General features: G+C 42.0%; 1 protein-coding gene across 8 annotated transcripts in view; it reads left to right on the forward strand.

Moving 5' to 3' along the window:
• Positions 1-11,725, forward strand: part of CDC14B (cell division cycle 14B) — a 98,368-nt gene extending 86,643 nt beyond the window's left edge. For 3 of the 8 annotated variants that reach the window (XM_057721373.1, XM_057721376.1, XM_057721380.1), the window contains 2 exons: positions 3,141-3,257; positions 8,032-11,725. In XM_057721373.1, the coding sequence (XP_057577356.1) occupies positions 3,141-3,257; positions 8,032-8,068 (154 nt within the window). In that variant the 3' untranslated portion in view covers positions 8,069-11,725. Of the gene's footprint in view, positions 1-3,140; positions 3,258-7,668; positions 7,982-8,031 lie in introns of those variants that run through there. The other 5 variants (XM_057721374.1, XM_057721377.1, XM_057721378.1 and 2 more) reach the window with 3 other exon arrangements.
• Positions 11,726-16,484: the final 4,759 nt, after the last annotated feature.

Genomic DNA, 16,484 nt, shown 5'->3' on the forward strand with positions numbered 1-16,484 from the left:
CTGATACGGATTATTCCTTTAGCTATTTCGTTCCTTTGCTTCTCTTATTTGAGCTTAGATTTCATACATTCTGACTCAGGACTGTCAAGCACTGCATAGATTTATTCTTCTCACACTGTTCTGAGTGGCAGTTTCCAACAGGTAGAGTCATTGCTGAAAATGTTTAGGTGCTTCATGATTGTATTATTTTTTGCAGGGTAAGTTTAAAAAATGGTCTCTATCAAAAGCTTTCAACAGTAACAGTAATGTAAACAGGTATAATCCTTATAATTATCTTTTGAGGTGACTCCTCATGGGCACTGTTGTTGACATTCACCTGTATTGGCTGATGATGTAGCATCACCTGATAGGTTGTTGCCTGGCATGCCTGGAGAGCTCACCTATAACAGCACTTCACATGCTGCATCAGACTGCTTAGGCAGTGGGAAAGGTACCTTTGCAGGTTGCAGGGCCTCAGGCCCATCATTTTGAAGGCTCTTTGTATCAGTGGGGGACACCCAGTGCACTGATGGATTCTCAGAATGAACATTTATTTTCAAAGCATTTTGTGACAAGATAGGTGAGAGACCTGGCTTTTTAATATTTTGCTTTGCCTCAAGTTGCAGATATCTTTGTACCCAAAATCCGAAAATATTGGGCTTCAAAAGATACTGCAGAGAAGAATATGAACTTTAATATGGGCAAGAGATACAAAGTAGGACTGAGAGTTCTGTCAGGAAAAGATGGAAAGGAGAAATGACACATGCTGAATGTTGTCCTGCAAAGCTGTGTGATTGGCCTGGTGTGCAGGGTGGGAGGTAGTGAGTTCCCACATCCCTGTGACAGAGTGAATACTTCACGCTGTTTGCTAGCCTAACCCACTTTAGGATGTTACCTGTAGGGTATCTCAGGTACTATCCAAGTGTAGTTGCTGTGTTTTCTTCTCACCTTATTGATGCATAACCTACAGATGTAATAACTGCTCTGTTTTTAATGCAAATAACTGGTGACCTGTATCTTTACTGATTAACGCATTCCAAATTTCTATCATGCTCTTATTTTCAAAATTGCACATAAAAAATTGCACATAAATTGTTAGCTATTAATATTATATTACTTCACATTAATTGTTTGCACTAATTTTGTAGAGAAATAAATGCTTTTAAAAAGATGTTTCCTATCAGCCTAAAATAAGAGTTAGCAGTACTCTCTTGTTTTGCATAGTATTTAAACATAATAGTTGATTAAAGAGATCAGGAGGTAAATTTTCTAAGCAGGCAGTGTATTGGCGCTTGTTTTTTTCCTCATAGTAAAGATTTTACAATGTGATAGTTGATACTTTTGACCATAAGTGGCCTCAAATTATTTGAAAAGTAGATGTGGTAATTCAAAAAAAGCCAGCAGGAGTCTCATTTTCTCCATTTGTAAAAAAAAATGGAGCTAAAACTCATGAGCCTTGCTGTGCGGGTGAGAGGCTTCGGGGCAGCAGTCGCAGCACCAGGTACTGGGCCTGGGCTCCAGAGACAGCGATGGAAGCATTGCAGATAGTTTCCGTTGTTTTGTGTTTTTGTGTTTTTTTTAATGAAAAATTTTAGATTCACATTCTTAGCAGAGACGATTCAATATTTCCTTCTCACTTTATAAAATCAGAAAGAATTTAAAAATAAATCCTTGTTTTCAAGGATAGAATTTATATGCCGGGGCAGTTGGTGCCCTCTTCGATCATATAACTACATCTGCATATACATTTTCTACTTTGTTAAAACAGTTAATCAACATTTAGGATGACAAAACTGTATCAGAACTCCTGAGTCAAGCCTTGGCTCATTTACCCAGGATGAGTTTCCCTCAGTGAGATTGAAGGCCTGGTTCATGAGGCTTTCAGAAATGCTTCTTGGATAAAGAGAAACAGCTAGGCTAGCAGCCCCCTCCCTCAGCCCTCTCCTCCTCTCCCCCCAGATGGCTTGAAAACCACTGACCTCCAGACTTCTGCTCTGGTGCCATACAACCCATTGTTCTTTTAGTGTTGAGAAGTTATCATTTTACTAAATGTGGAATATCCTGTGGTTTGAGTAATACTAAGCTTATAAGAATTTACTACATTTTAAGGACCCAGCTTTGGTTATTAATTAACTAATGTGGTGTTAACACAGGCATAGGAGGTAGACTCACTGCTAGTTAGTTGTAATGGTTTCTTTTTACCTGTGAGCTGGGTTCTCATAAGCTGTTGCTGGCTATCTTGCCTTTGTGTTTGGGTATGAGAGGAGAAAGCTTTTTAAAGTGCTTTCTCTCACAGACAGATAAAAGTTGAGTGTATGTAAGTGTGCGTGGTGCAGTTCAGTGTTTCCGTCATTATCTCTTGAAGAAAAGAATTGCTTGTAAAATTTTTTGGTGTTTTGTCTTGTTGTCCATATGACAATTCAAAGAGGAATTTTAAAACGCCCTGTACTTATGAACCGTTACTCTGTATGGGCTTTATCTGAGGATGTTCTTTCCGATTCATGAATTTGCCTCCTGGGCAGTCTACTCCCATAGGCATCAGTTCCTTGAGATGTCTAGAGTTTAACTAAATCAAATTTCACAAAATTTAAACAGTTTCACCTTAATGGTACTGGGTGACTTAGTAGGTAGTTGTCATCCAGACCAAAAAATACTGTTTGAATGTACTTTTAAAATTTGAAATGTTGTAAGAAATAACTGTTGATTTGAGGTCTGTTGCTTGTACTTCCAGCTTTGAAGAGTGAATCCTGTGTATATATTTATATTCATGGTCTTTAGAATTTGGGGTTTTTAAATGGTTTCTTGTTTTCATGACTAGAATTCTGAGAATCTACTTCTACTTTGGGGCACAAAAATTTGTCTTACTGATTAATTTCTTTGGTGTGGGAATTACTTGACATGCCAGGTCATTCATTTTCCAAAAGCAGAGTTCTCTGGTTATCTTTGTGTAAACCTTCATAGGGAAATGAGATGCTTTATTTCAAAAGACCTTGATGTAAAAGTATGTTTCAGATTTTTTTTTTCTGGCAAATGTGTTTATGGAAAATACTACCAGTTCTCAAAAAAATAATTTGCACTAAAGTGCAAAAATGCCTTCCTCTGTCAAGTATTTGCAAATTGCTTCAGTGAATATAATGTTATTTTTTTCCAACTATTTTCAGAGTAATTCTTCAGTCCAGTGTTCAGAGCTGTAAAACATCTGAACCTAACATTTCTGGCAGTGCAGGCATTACTAAAAGAACCACCAGATCTGCTTCAAGAAAAAGCAGTTTTAAAAGGTGAGAAAAGAAATCCTACTCTTCTGAAATGTTCCAAGCATTGGTTTTCCAGTTTAATCTTCTGGAGATAGAAATGAAGACAGGAGAAAGCAGGGTTCCTGGGGTAGGAAATTAATCAAAAATGTTTGACTTGTTCATCATCTAAGAAAATCTGGACCATTTTAATTTAGAGTTTTATTTTTTTACAGAGGTAATTCTCGATACTGGAATGTGGTCTCTGGGTCATAATATGGGAAAGTTGAGAATGTTGTACTTCTGAATTCTTAAATTAAGAACTTCCAAAGCTCTTTGTCAGGGAATCTTAGAGGAAATCTTTCTGTCTGTATATCACATCCAGCATAATTGTTGGAGAATTAGTTGCAAATAAGTGTGATGGTGGAAAAATGAGAACTCTCGTGGCTTTGGGATCCTTCTTTACCTAGTGACTGTTATCTTGGCCACAGTCTATACCCAAAGAGGCTAGTTCTTTTGCTTTCTGGCCCAGCATCTTTCACTTCCTTCATTAATATGGGCTTTCGCGAGAAAATGGGCATGTTCTGTGACCAGATCCATTACTCACCATTGTTTTTGGATGTTTATCATGAACTGAGACATTTCATTTTTAACGTATTCCAAAAACAGATCCCCTTTCCGGGGAGGGCAGATTGCCCACTTCCTATCATCTAAGGAGGGATAGGCAGGCACCTTTTTTGTGTTTGTGCATCTTTGCCTCGAGCTGGCAACCCATGTAGTCCTGAGCACGATGTACCATGTTCAGGGCACAGTGTTGTCGTATAGAGACCACAAGCAACCTGAAGGTGTCTGAACCAGACTTTAAAGTGTCCTTCACAGTTTTTCTTGCTTCTTTTTAACTTCCCTGCTCTCCGATCTTTGAGGCTTTGGGCCTGCTTTGACCTTCAGTGCTGAGGAAGTCTCCGGTGCAGTCCCACGGCAGCCTGTGTCCCTAGGGACTCGCTGACCATCTGGAGATCTCTGTGTGTTTTGCTTTTTTAAGGAAGTATTCAGTTTTGCCACTCTTCCTCTTTGCTGATTCTTTTGTACCATTTTTACTACATACTTTTACTTACCTGAGAACGTGATAGTGCCTCAATACAAGTATTTGAGAATTGGGCGCTGACTCATGATTTTAGGGTTTAAAACTTTTCATTAGAAAGGTATCAAATATTCATACTGTTTTTACTTTGATTCCACTGAGAAGAATATTAGATAAATACTGACAAAAAGTCAGAGATTTAGGTACATTATAACATAATATCAGAATGTTATTTATAACAGTAAGAAATAGGAAATGATTGATGAATTCTGCCAAATGAATCGCGAGTTAAGTTTTCAAAGAAAAGTTAATGACCTGGGTTAATTGTTCATGGAGCAATAAGTGAAAAGGGCTACACATAAAAATTATGAAGTATGGCTCTAATTTTGTAAATGTAAAATATACTTTATTTATGTGTATAAAAGTGTATAGATGTGTAAATATTTATAAGCCTAAGTATTTACAGATGTAGACATTTCTATATACATAGAGAAGTAAGATAAAGGAAAAATATGCCATAATATTAACAGTTCTTCTGGTTGGTAGTACAGCTGGGGATTTTTTTTCTTCTTTTATCATTTTCTTTTTTTCTAAGTTTTCTACAATAAATGAGAAATGGGAGTTTTTTTTTAACGTTGACACTTTTATGTTAATTAAGTTAATAATTCAAATAAAAGGCTTGCTTTTGGTGATAGTTAGACATGTTTTGAATGAACATATTCTTTTCAGACTTCCATCACAGCCGAGTGTGTTTTGCACATTTAATTCTGCTTTCTGCGTTCCTGGATGGTGCTCTGCAGGTTTCAGACGAGATGACTAGAGTCCCGGAGCCGGGACTGCACATGCCCGGTCACACCACGTTCCTCTTAGGGCGTGGCCATATGGCAGTTTTTCCATCTAGGTCTTGCCTAGTGATCTAAATTTGTGCTTCTCAGCAGAGGTGTTCCTGATTGCGGTGAGCATCTACCTGAGGTCCCTGGACTCGTTGCTTTGAGGGCTCTAAAGTAGAGTTTAGACTGAATAGCTTGACCGGTTATTGAAATGGCCCAAAGCAGTTTTCAGGCATTTGGGATAGTGCTGAAAACCAAAAAAGACTTCTTTTAAATTTTGAAATGGACTTTGAGAGATTTGGAGGGGCAAAGACGTAAAACAGCGAGAGTTCATTGGGTTTCACAGTGCTTTTAACCACGCCCTCCATGCGGGGTCTCCTTTGCCTCTTTCCTGGCTTTGGCCTGTATTGGCATCACCTTAACTGTGACCACCTACAGCTCACAAGAGAAAGGCAAATACATTATGCAAAGGCCCACTCCCTGCTTCTAGGAAATAATGGGAGTCAGCACCCAAGCTGGAGCCTGAAGTCTTTATTCTATGGGATAGTGTTCCTTTTGGGTTGGAGGGTAATGAGGGAATTAACACAATTGTACCTAATCCGATTCAGGACAAAATAACATGAGCCTAGACTGTTGAGTAATTTGAAAGTATTGAATAGAAATCTTTTCTTTGAACAGCAGTGCACATGCGTGCATACGCTCACACGCACAATAGTACACCTTTTCCACGTACATTCATAAACACTTCCAGGGCGCCAGGGTTGTCGGTCTGCTGTTATTCGCATTTGTGAGGGCTTCTCTTTTGCAGGTTGATGTTGTTTGTACGTCGTCATCATCATCTCTGTTGTGCATAGAACTTGACCTTTTGTTTCTGTGTTCTACTCTACTCTTAGAGGCTTCCGGGATGAAGACCTCACCAAAACTCACTTTCCATTGATTTAGCTCTTTTGATTTTTGACAGTTTACTGAGAGGCTTTGCATCTTTGAAGAACTCTTCCACAAACATGTTAAAAGAGCAGTTATTTAGAGACTGAAAAAATACGAATGTTGTCCTAAGTCTTTGTTGTTGGGAAGAATTGGCACCATGTTTCTCTTATGGCAGGTGATTATTTCCCCATGTATCCATTGGACATGAGCCACATCTAGATTTAAATTGTGGGTGACAAGCTCTGCTCTGGCACAGCCGTGGCAGTTCAGGCACAGAAACACTGCAGTGTCTGGTGGCGGATGGGGTGCTGAGGGGAGTCTGTGTGGCATCTTCCTCACCCCTTTCTTAAGTCCAGGGAAGTAAGTTAATGGGCTTCTACACCTCCCACTAGAAACCCATGTTAATGTTTCTGTTTTAATAATTAATAAATCCATTGAAGAACCGGCTAAATAGAATTGGCCCATTTTTCAGTGCTCTTGTATCAACTCTCTGAAGAGCTCTCTTAGAGTGAGTCTCGAACATTTCATCATCGAACCTCTGACTGAGAGCCTGTGGCCACCTCGTTTGATATAATTTCACTTTGGTTCATGTCTTTACACAGCTCACCCATTGAGTGCATGTTTCTATAAGCTTATGCTATTTCTTTGGGGCAGTCTTTTGTTTCTTTTTTTGAAAAAATAACTTCATTTGTTTTCTAAGAAAACTGTCATGTACCAGTGTCTTTTTTATTCCAAGTTGCATCATTGGGAACCGTCACGTTCAGTTCCACCTGCCAAATCGAACGAATGTTCATTGTTTTGGGGTATTTTGTACCTGATTATTCATACTTTGGAGGAAGATAAATGCTCAGGCTCTTTCCTCGGCCTCTGAAACCATGAGTTTCTTCACAAGCCCTTCAGTTGGGAGTAGCTACATTTAGGACTTTGGCTTTTTAAGTCTTCTCATTTGTGACGTCTGCCATCATCATACCTGTCACTGCTTCTTGTCCCTTAGAGTCTCAGATCTCAGTGTCTGCTCCATCACCTCTGGGCTTTAATTTTTTGTCATTGCCATTATCTTTAAAAATGATATCACTGTAGAAGCCCCAGAATGTTGTATCTAAATACTCTTTTATGCTGGTTACCTCTGTGCTTTTAAAATATTACCCTCCCTTTGAAATTTCAGATATTTTCCCACTTGGCTCCAGCAACTGACCTGGACCTTTATACTCAGTACTCTGTTGGGGTCTCGGAAAACTAAATGTTTGATTCAGATGAGCTGCTCTGGTAGAGGGGCGCCTCCAGACTGGACTTGGCTTCTCTCTTTTCTTTTGCTTTAGTTGTTCTCTGACAGTTGCCATTTAGTTGAAAGTTAAAGTGATCAATTGGGGAAGGAAAGAAAGGAGGTAGGGTGAAGGTCAATGTAGGTCAATTATTCACGAAGAGAAAAGGGTCGACGGCAGTGCCCTTGCAGCTGTGCAGCGGTGCGGAGCAAGGCGGGAGCAGGTGCGGGGTGCCTGCTGCGCTCTGCTAACCTGGAAACTGCTTGCGGTGCCCCCGCTTTTTCTGTGACCAGATTCTGGCTTTGGAAATAACCAAGTAACACTTCTTTATCTTTTCGTTCTTTCCACTTTTCCCACAGCCTGATTCCTCAGAGGGAAAGAAGGAAAAGGAATGCTTTGCAACAAATGCCCTTAATGGCATTATGGTACTCTCATTGCTCGGCCGCTTTTGCCCTCCCTTCTTTTTTTATTGTTTTTTATTGTTTTTTAATTTTTTGCAGAACTGAACCTTTTTCTGCTCTGCCTTTTCTCTCCTGTTTGTCTTTACTTTATTGTTGATATTGTACTGTCTTTTCCAAAGTATCTGTCATTAAAGAATTATGCAACGTGTATACTTTTTAGCATGTCAGTATTTTTATTATGTTACCTTCCTTGTCTTTGATAACTACATATGGGACACATAAAAGCCTTCATGGTAAAATCCTTTTTTTTTTCCCCTGTAGTCCCTCCATTTCAAGGACTAAAACAGTCTTGCGTTAAGTAAACACCTGTGACCAGAACTGAAGGAAGACTCTAGGAACAGAAAACTACAACAGGACTTTAGCACAATTTATTTGGAAACAAAACAAAATTGCAAACGCCTTAGCTGCTTTCCACCTAAGAAGTTTATTCAATGAAGAAAATGTCCACTGGAATTTAAATAGCTCCATGAGTTTGGGTACAAGTGAATGACTTGAAGAGGGCCCAACTCTCATTCTATAGAAACGTCTTGAACAAAAAAGCTGTTGTAAATGAGTCTCAGGTGTAAATATCAAAGCCCTCTGTTATCAGGAGAGCTGACTAGTCTGTGTGGTGCACGTGTGTCCCTGTGATGGCAATCATTTTAGCTGCTGGCCTTCAGAAGAATGAGAATCTGATGGAGGTTTTTTACGTATTTATTTGCTGTTCACCCTGTGTCAAAATTTGTAAAGATAAAACAGACATTACTGAGATGGTACTTTCTATAATTTGATACTATTTGGTTTAATCATCTTCCCTTTAATATCTGTAATATTGTTGTAATGTTAACTCTGTTAAGTACCCAAGCTGCTTGTCTTCCACCAAAGAGTGCTTTATTAACAAGAATCTGTGAAAACCACATTTAGAGACTGTTGCATGTTGTCATACAAAGTGGTACTTCGGTAACCTAAAACTTTTAAGAGAATGTTAATAGTAGCTTTAGAAGACTCAGGAGGAGAAACTGGCTTCAGAGTTGGAAGATTGTTAAGTCATTCCTTTTTGTGTTGTTTCGAGACTGAAGATTGCCAAGGCTGCCCACTGTTTGGTTGCCCAGTCACACAAATTAAAATTGTATTTCCTTCCATGCAGGAAGAAACCCCACACGGTTGATGTTTCCCCTGGAAACAGTGACCCCAAATAATGGCGACTTTTTTAAAAAGTTACTTTGTTAGGGTCTCTCTGTAGCATTGTGGATTTTTTTTGTTTGTGAATATGGCCTAAGGCCATTCACACACCCGTTGGGTTCTGTCAGTTATTCACATCTAGATTTCAGCTGTTTGTAAATAAGAATCTCACTGTTGCCTTTGGTTAGGGAATACAACTAATAACTCTTTCCAGAGTGCCTTCTCCCCTCAACCCCACAGAAACACAGCAGAGTCTGTAACGTGAAGCAATCACAAAACAATTTATTTGCTGCTAAAAACAAAACAAAACAAAACAGTGGGGCCCAAAAGAAAAGAATATTTGTAATCACCTTGGTTATTTCCATAAGAAGTGAATGGTTTAGTTATTGTTAACCAGTCTTTGCCTATCCTAGTTTGGAGAATGGGGAAGATATACAATATTAAAAGGCAAAATGCCTTCACATTACAGGATGAATGAATCAGGTCAGCAGGCAATTCCATTTTTAAAAAGCTGCCTTTTTAATACAATTATAAAGAATAAGGAGTGGTTGGAATAAACAGATTAAAGTCTATTAATGCAAAATGTAATTAGAAGACTGTGGGTCTATTTTGGTATTTACTCTCTTGGAGTGAATTGTAAGGTTGCCTAGTTTTGAGGGGAGATGGAAGATGCCATTGCTTTGGCCAAACAAGCAGCTCCTCCTCCTTGGGCACCATGGGGTGGGGCCATGCCGGCTTTTACACATCAGGACTAGACCTCAGAAAAACAGAGGTTTTCTGTTCCTGGAAGTTCATAAATACAAAGCCCCACTTACCTGAGGGAAGACCGCTCTTCATTAAGCTTTGAGAGGGAGGAGAAACCTTCCGTTTGCTGTGTTGTTCTGGGAGACAAGCTGCACCCAGGCATAAAACACTGAATTCTCAGGGCAACTCTTCTTCCCTTTGTACTTTTAAAGGCCATCTCCTACATAAATAATCCCGGTAGTTGTGAAAATCAAACTTCCATCTGAACCGTTCTTGCTGGTCAGGACAAGTACATGTACCGTCTCCCTCACAATGAATAAGCCATTTGGTTTCTCAGCCAAGAGTAAAGAAGGTGGGCTTCAATGTACTTTTTGTTTTACGACTTGCCTTTTTGTGTGGCTGCTCAAGTTTCCAGCCAGAATTGCTATCACTGTGTTTCTTTCTAAAAATCCTTGTCTTTGACAGGCTCCCTGAAATTAGTCCTAGCAAACTAGTGATGTATGAACGTAGCATTCCTTGGAACACACAACTTGGGATAGTGCTTCAGGTAGATTGCGTAGCACAGTGTTACACGTATTAGGGACATCTACAGTCTAGGGAGTCTCTGGGTCTGATTGATGGAAAGTTCTTCCTGCTGTGAATAAAAGTAGACTCGTCCCCCTGTCCCCCAGCTGAAACTTCAGCACACCCAAGAATCTTCTCAGATTCTCATTTTTAATTTGTTACAGAAGATCTTGTTGCTATGGAATATGAAACAGGTCATGTCAGATGGAGAGATTTCTTTAACTTCAGAGCCTTAAATAGCTTTGAATGTACACCAAGACAGTTTCCATTGGAATTAAAACTAGAAATGAGTATTTTTAGATGCCCTTGAAGCTTTCTGGGGACTCAAATCATCAAGAGTCAGGGACAGTCCAAAAGAAGGGTTTCTGCCAAACTGGGTAACTAAACATGTAGACAGACTTCCATTTTGTAATGCTAAAGAAAAACTAGAAATCCCTCTAACCTGTGAGTGAAGAGGGATGGATCCTGAGCAGTGCCTCACAGAAACAAGTAGCCTTACTTGTCAAAATGTAGCTGTATCTAAGAGGCACGCTGCTCTTCTAGGCTCCAGAATTTTTCTGTTCTAACCTTGATCCTCTTAGCCTATCACCCACCCACTTCCCTCCCTGCCCTCCTCCACCTCTCACAGGGGTGATTTCTACCTCTTGGGCCCAGACAAGATTGAAGGAGTTCCCAAGTGTTCTCATGAGGTGATGTGTCTGCCCTTGGAGTCTGAGATGGCTCGGTGAGCTGTTTGGACCACCAGGCGTTCTGGGCCACATTGTGCCAAGAGCTCCGGGAGCCTTTCCTTTGCTTGACAGATGAGCATTGCACTCCTTTGATGTTTGTCAGAAAGTAGCTTAGCTGCTTCACTTCATACATTTTTTAAAGTAATTATTGCATTTTGGAAAGCAGTGCTCATCAGAAACGTTAAAAACATATTTTAATTCTTTAATCGTTCTCTTCCACCGAAACTGTCCTGTGAGGCTAGCTGCTGCTCTTCCTTTTCTCCTAAATCTGAGTATTCTCCATGTCACTAATTGCAAATACTGCAGATGTGTTTAATTGACTGGACAGTTCACCTATACTATGTAGGAAATTACCTCCTGAATTGCCCAATAGAATTAACTGTCAGCAGAATACGTTCATCTGATTATATTACTGCAGTTTTATATTAATGATTTGCAGACTTTTATCTAACCTGCACTCATGTATAGATTATTAAAAGTTTTAAAATTACCTGATTAATCAGTATTTGATCAATCATTGTCTTGATTTTTTTTAATTAAAATGTATATTTCTAATCATATTTTATAAAGCTGAGAGAACTGGTTGAATGAATGTTTATTTTCCTGAAGGTATTTTTAAGATAAAGCTTCATAATGGCCTGTAAACTTTGCATATCTATATAGTTTGATACATATTGTCACATTTGTGTATTGTAACTGGTTTTATACAAAATGTTGGATAGTGGAAATTGTATAATTATAATCATGTAATTAAAAGTATTAACCAAAGAGCCTTTTGAGTTTTTTATTCACTTACTCTGCATCACGGTAGGCAGTGGTTAAAGTATAAAGTGGATGTAACCCTCTGTAGTGTTAGTTTGCTAGGACGACTATAGCAAAATACTGCGGTCTGGGAGGCTTAAACAACAGAAGTTAATTTTCTTACAGTTCTGGAGGCTGGACATCCAAGATCAGGGTGTCAGCAGGGTTGGTTTCTTCTGCTGCCTCTCTCTTTGGCCTTTTCTCTGTTCCCTCCAATCCCTGGTGTCCCTCTGTTTGTCTTCCGTTTCTTTATGATACAAGTCAGGTTGGATTAGGGTCTCTCCCAATGGCCTCCTTTTAGCTTCATTACCTCTTTAAAGGCACTGTCCCAAGATACAGTTCTGAGCTATTGGTGGAAGGGCTCCCACTTAAGAATTTGGGGGTGTACTGTTTATTTAGCCCGTGACATCTTCCTCGGAATAAGACGGTAAGCACGTTAGGGGCCCCTGCTATGAACTCATTCTGCACCTACCCACTAACCAGCTCAGGCAAGCAAAGGTTTGACTTTTCTGAAAACTGCTAAGGATGAGACACATGTAAGTCAGGCCCTTGGAGTCTTGTAGGTCACACACTGTAGCCCCTTCATTTTACCTGCCAAGGTCGGGATTGAAGTGCTGATTAAAGGGCAGGACCAGTGCTAGAGCACTTCACATCCCAATGTATAACCCTGGACGCCATCCACAGTGGTAATTACTTGCCTTCCCTCTTGGTCTCTTGTAGGGCAGAACCCTAAAGACCTAACTGCCCACACCATCTTGCAGAGGTTGTGTACAGGATGTAGGAATCTGTTCTGTTAAGGCGTGCTGTCCGGTTCCCGGAGGGACTTAGCTTTGATTTGTGCTAGGATATGAGTTTTCAAAATACAAAGCAAAGGGACCTGTCTTCTAACCCCTCTCCACACTCCTCCCACACACCACTACTCGTAAAGAGCGATTTGCAGGCTCTGCAGGGTCTGCGGGTCGTGTGCCCTCCTGCCGACCCCCTGGAGCTCGGTTGGCATGGGCCAAGCAGCTAACAGTTATGTGAGTGCTATGAAGGGGGCAGGCTTGGCAGCAAGGCTCTGAGGCTTGCAAGGCTCTGGATGAAACCATAGGGCACGCCTGTTTCTTGTGTGGGCAGCCGTGTCTTTTTTCCAGGGCTGCGTAGTGTGGGCCACCAGCCTTTGAGACCCCGGCCCTGTAGATTCTTCTCTCCTCTGTTGTTGATCACTGTCCAGTTTTCATTTGCCACGTGGACAATTTGCTAAACCCCTCTGCTTCTGTCCCTTAGTAAAACAGGAATAAAGAGAATTCCCACTTTAACAGTTACAAGAATTAAATGAGATAATATATGGAAAGTGCTTAAAAACAGCATTTGGCACATAGCTTTCAATAAATTAATTTTTTTCATACATTTTAGGTAATTTTCTCTAGATAATTAGGTAAAGACCAATTCTGTGATAGCAGATTATGGTCCCTCAGTATCTGCTGTTTTTGGTACCTGCAGCATAATTCCATGCAAGTATAACGGTGTAAGTTTTTAAAGAGGTCAGACTATTGTGACTTCTGAAGGGAGAAATACATGCACTGAAGGCCTCTTGAGACTCGTGATTTGTTCAAGGTAGAGCAGGGGCACAGTTAAGTACAAAAGGGCCCTTCGTGAGGCCCCATGAGTTTATTGAAATAGCAAGTTGGTATGGAAAGAGCAATCAGCAATGTGCATTCTAAAATGAGCTCTGCCGCTTATTCTGTGACCTTGGGGCTCCTTTCTCAGACTCCTGGCCCTCACTTTTTTCATCTGTAAAATTGGACTAGGAAGTGCATAATATTTGGGTTAAAAGAGACCAAAGTACACGATTGTGCCTTAGTATGGGGCCCGGCGCCAGCGTGGAGCATAACATCCACCATTGCGTTCTTTCCCTCCACCTGTGGGTCTTAAGAGCAGCTGTGGGTGCGTTGGAAGGCAGTATAGTGGGAGGAATTCTCCACACACATAATTTTTACCTTCCCGGTACTATGCCGTGACTTCAGAAATCATTCTCTCCCCGTTGCTGCCCACGTAGGTAGTTTCCAGCGTTTTACCTTTATACCACTGCATGAATATTCTCATATGTAAATTCTTCCTGGGTGGTGCCGCTTATTTCCTTAGGATAAATTTTGAAAAAGGGCATTTCTAGGTCAGGGATATGCGAAAATTTAAAGCTTTTGATGTACGTTGTGTCAAAAAGCAGCTTGGTATAATTGGAGCCAGACTGGGTGTAAACCTTTGTTCTGTCGCTTATTCCCTGTGTGGTATGAGCCAGAATGACAATATCTAATATGGTTGTATGAGGATTAAGTGATTTGTTATTTGTTTAATTAGAACAAGCACCTGGTACATAATAAGAGCCATATATTATGTTTAATTTAAAAATTAAAATACTGCCATAATGCTTTTCGAAAGGACTATGATACACAGTCCTCTGTACTCCCTTCGTCCCCCACCAGCAGCTGTTGTGACACTGCTAAGCTGGTGAATTAACAGGAGGACACTGGCCCAGTGCCGTGGGTCATGGTCTCCATCATTCCCTGCTATATAGAGTCCTATCTTTTAGCTGCCCCATTGTTCAGATTTGGGGCATTTTGTCTTCTCAGTGGTTGGCATAATATGCCCCTATGTTATATACAGTCTCACCATTTTCTCAGCTTATTGGAGGAGCAAATGGACTCTCGGAAACCTTTCAGGTTCCTCTCCAGATACCCCAGCTGGCCCCGTCCATGTGGGATGGAGATCCTTCTGCGCTGCCCCCATGCACGCCTGGTCTCCTTGCCTTGTCTCTAACTGTGTCTCATCTCTTTGCTAGCAAGTCTGCATGGCTTTGACATGCTTCTGGATGACGGGTGCTCTATCCACACTGAGATGCCGAGGTAAGGAGGCCTCCTGCGGGGCGGGAGCCTGGCCTTGGCCCCTCTAATTCTTATAAGGCCAGATATCATAGGTTAAATGAGGAGAGGCTTTGGGTGGGAATAGAAAGAGTGGAGGAGGTCGTAGGGTTTGTGCGTTTGTTTTACTTGGAGAAAGACAATGGTTTCTTCTCATCGTGGGTTTGCTCCTCTACATAAAACAAGATGTCTTTTCAGGCAGACAATTCTTCCTTGTGTAGGACTCCAGAGAATGCAGCTCGTCTGGCATTCCTTGCAAGCCTACCGCCCCCCACCCCCCCTCCCCCCCCCCCCCCCCGCCATGTACTAAATGCCAGTCATGTTCCCAGTCATTGAGTAATCCAACACCCCACCCCCACTCCATATTTGCAGCCACCTTCAGGAGGCAGTGCTGCCCCCAGTTGGGAACTGCTGATTAGGTTGAAACACAGTTCTACTGGGCCATGTCACAGAAACGGCAGTAGACGCTCTTGGGATCCTGTGAAGTGACTGTTGTTCTGCTGCCTTGTTCTGCTCTGGCCCACGCCCCAGCTGGCAGAGTAAGGGGTCGGAGGAAACATTTCCTTTATATAGGAGGCAACAGGGGCTCACCCTGGGAATAGGGCTCATGAGTATTCATGAGACTGGGGGACCCTGAGATTTTAGGCCAGCCTTCCTGCCTGGCCCTGGCTTATCAGTGTAGCAGTCACAGGGAGGTTGCCCATCCTGTCGTCTCCATCCCTAAGAGTGAGGGGTCTGTTGTGACACACGAGAGTACCGTAGGCAGACCAGTGATTGGCATGTCCTCAGGTAGCAGTTGAGTGTTCACTCAACATTGGCAGGACAGGAGTAGGGGCGGGGGGCATGATGGCCGGTGGCCACCCTAGCTCACTCCTGCTATCCGGAGAGATTCTCTCTAGCCAGCCCCAGGTTTGCCTTGCAGTTAACCAGTTAACCAGGGAGTTTAGAGCATGAACCTTGGGGTCTTCTCTCCAGCTGGCATGTTAAACCAGTCCTTGCCATATCCAGTAACCCCCTAAGACAGGTTCTGGTGTTGTAAGTACAAGTCTGTCTGTCTCCCCCCTTTTCCAGCGATGGTTGGATGTCCCGGGCTGTAACCTTTCTAGACCGACTTTTAATCTGGCTCGGGATCCGCAGGGACTAGATCTCCAGAGGTCTCTCCTGGACGGCACAGTGCTCACCATTGGAAATTTTCTCAAGGTGCAATGTAAACCTGTGTCCTCAGGCGCGTGCCTCAGCCTCACAGCAAAGGAATTTTTGCCTCGTTCTTCCACTGGGTTTTGAGATTCCCGCCCAAAGCCAGAGCTGGGACTTCCTGTAGGTCACCTGGGGGGATGACTGGGTTGGGGACGTGACCAGGCTGGCACTCTCTTCGGTAGTGGTGCAAGTCCAAGTCGACAGTATTCCTTGAACTTTCTTACGTTAGAGGTCCTTGTGACTTTCTGATGGGGGTTGATCCCGCTTTCTCCTCCTAAAGCAAAATTTTGAAGACTTCATAGCCAGGCCCACCGTGGCATCACTCGCGGTGCATCGTCCAACTCCAGGGGTGCTGTTCACACTGGTGCAGCGTGAAGGGCGGCCCCTGGAGGTGTGCTGTGAAGGAGCCTATTCACCAGTCATCCCAGGGCCTCCTGGGCCTTCAGGATCCTTGGTGAGAATCCCTGAAGGATGTCTTTCCGAAACCTGGTCACGGGACCCTGGGTTGCTAGTTCATTTGCTGGGCCACCTGGCCTCTGCATCTCTCCTGCTTCCTTTCTACCCACGTCCTTTCCCTCCTACTGAACACGTCTGGCGTCCCCGCTCAGTTCCCCTCACT

The sequence above is a fragment of the Hippopotamus amphibius genome, chromosome 2, assembly GCF_030028045.1.
Source record: "Hippopotamus amphibius kiboko isolate mHipAmp2 chromosome 2, mHipAmp2.hap2, whole genome shotgun sequence".
Lineage (NCBI taxonomy): Eukaryota > Metazoa > Chordata > Mammalia > Artiodactyla > Hippopotamidae > Hippopotamus > Hippopotamus amphibius.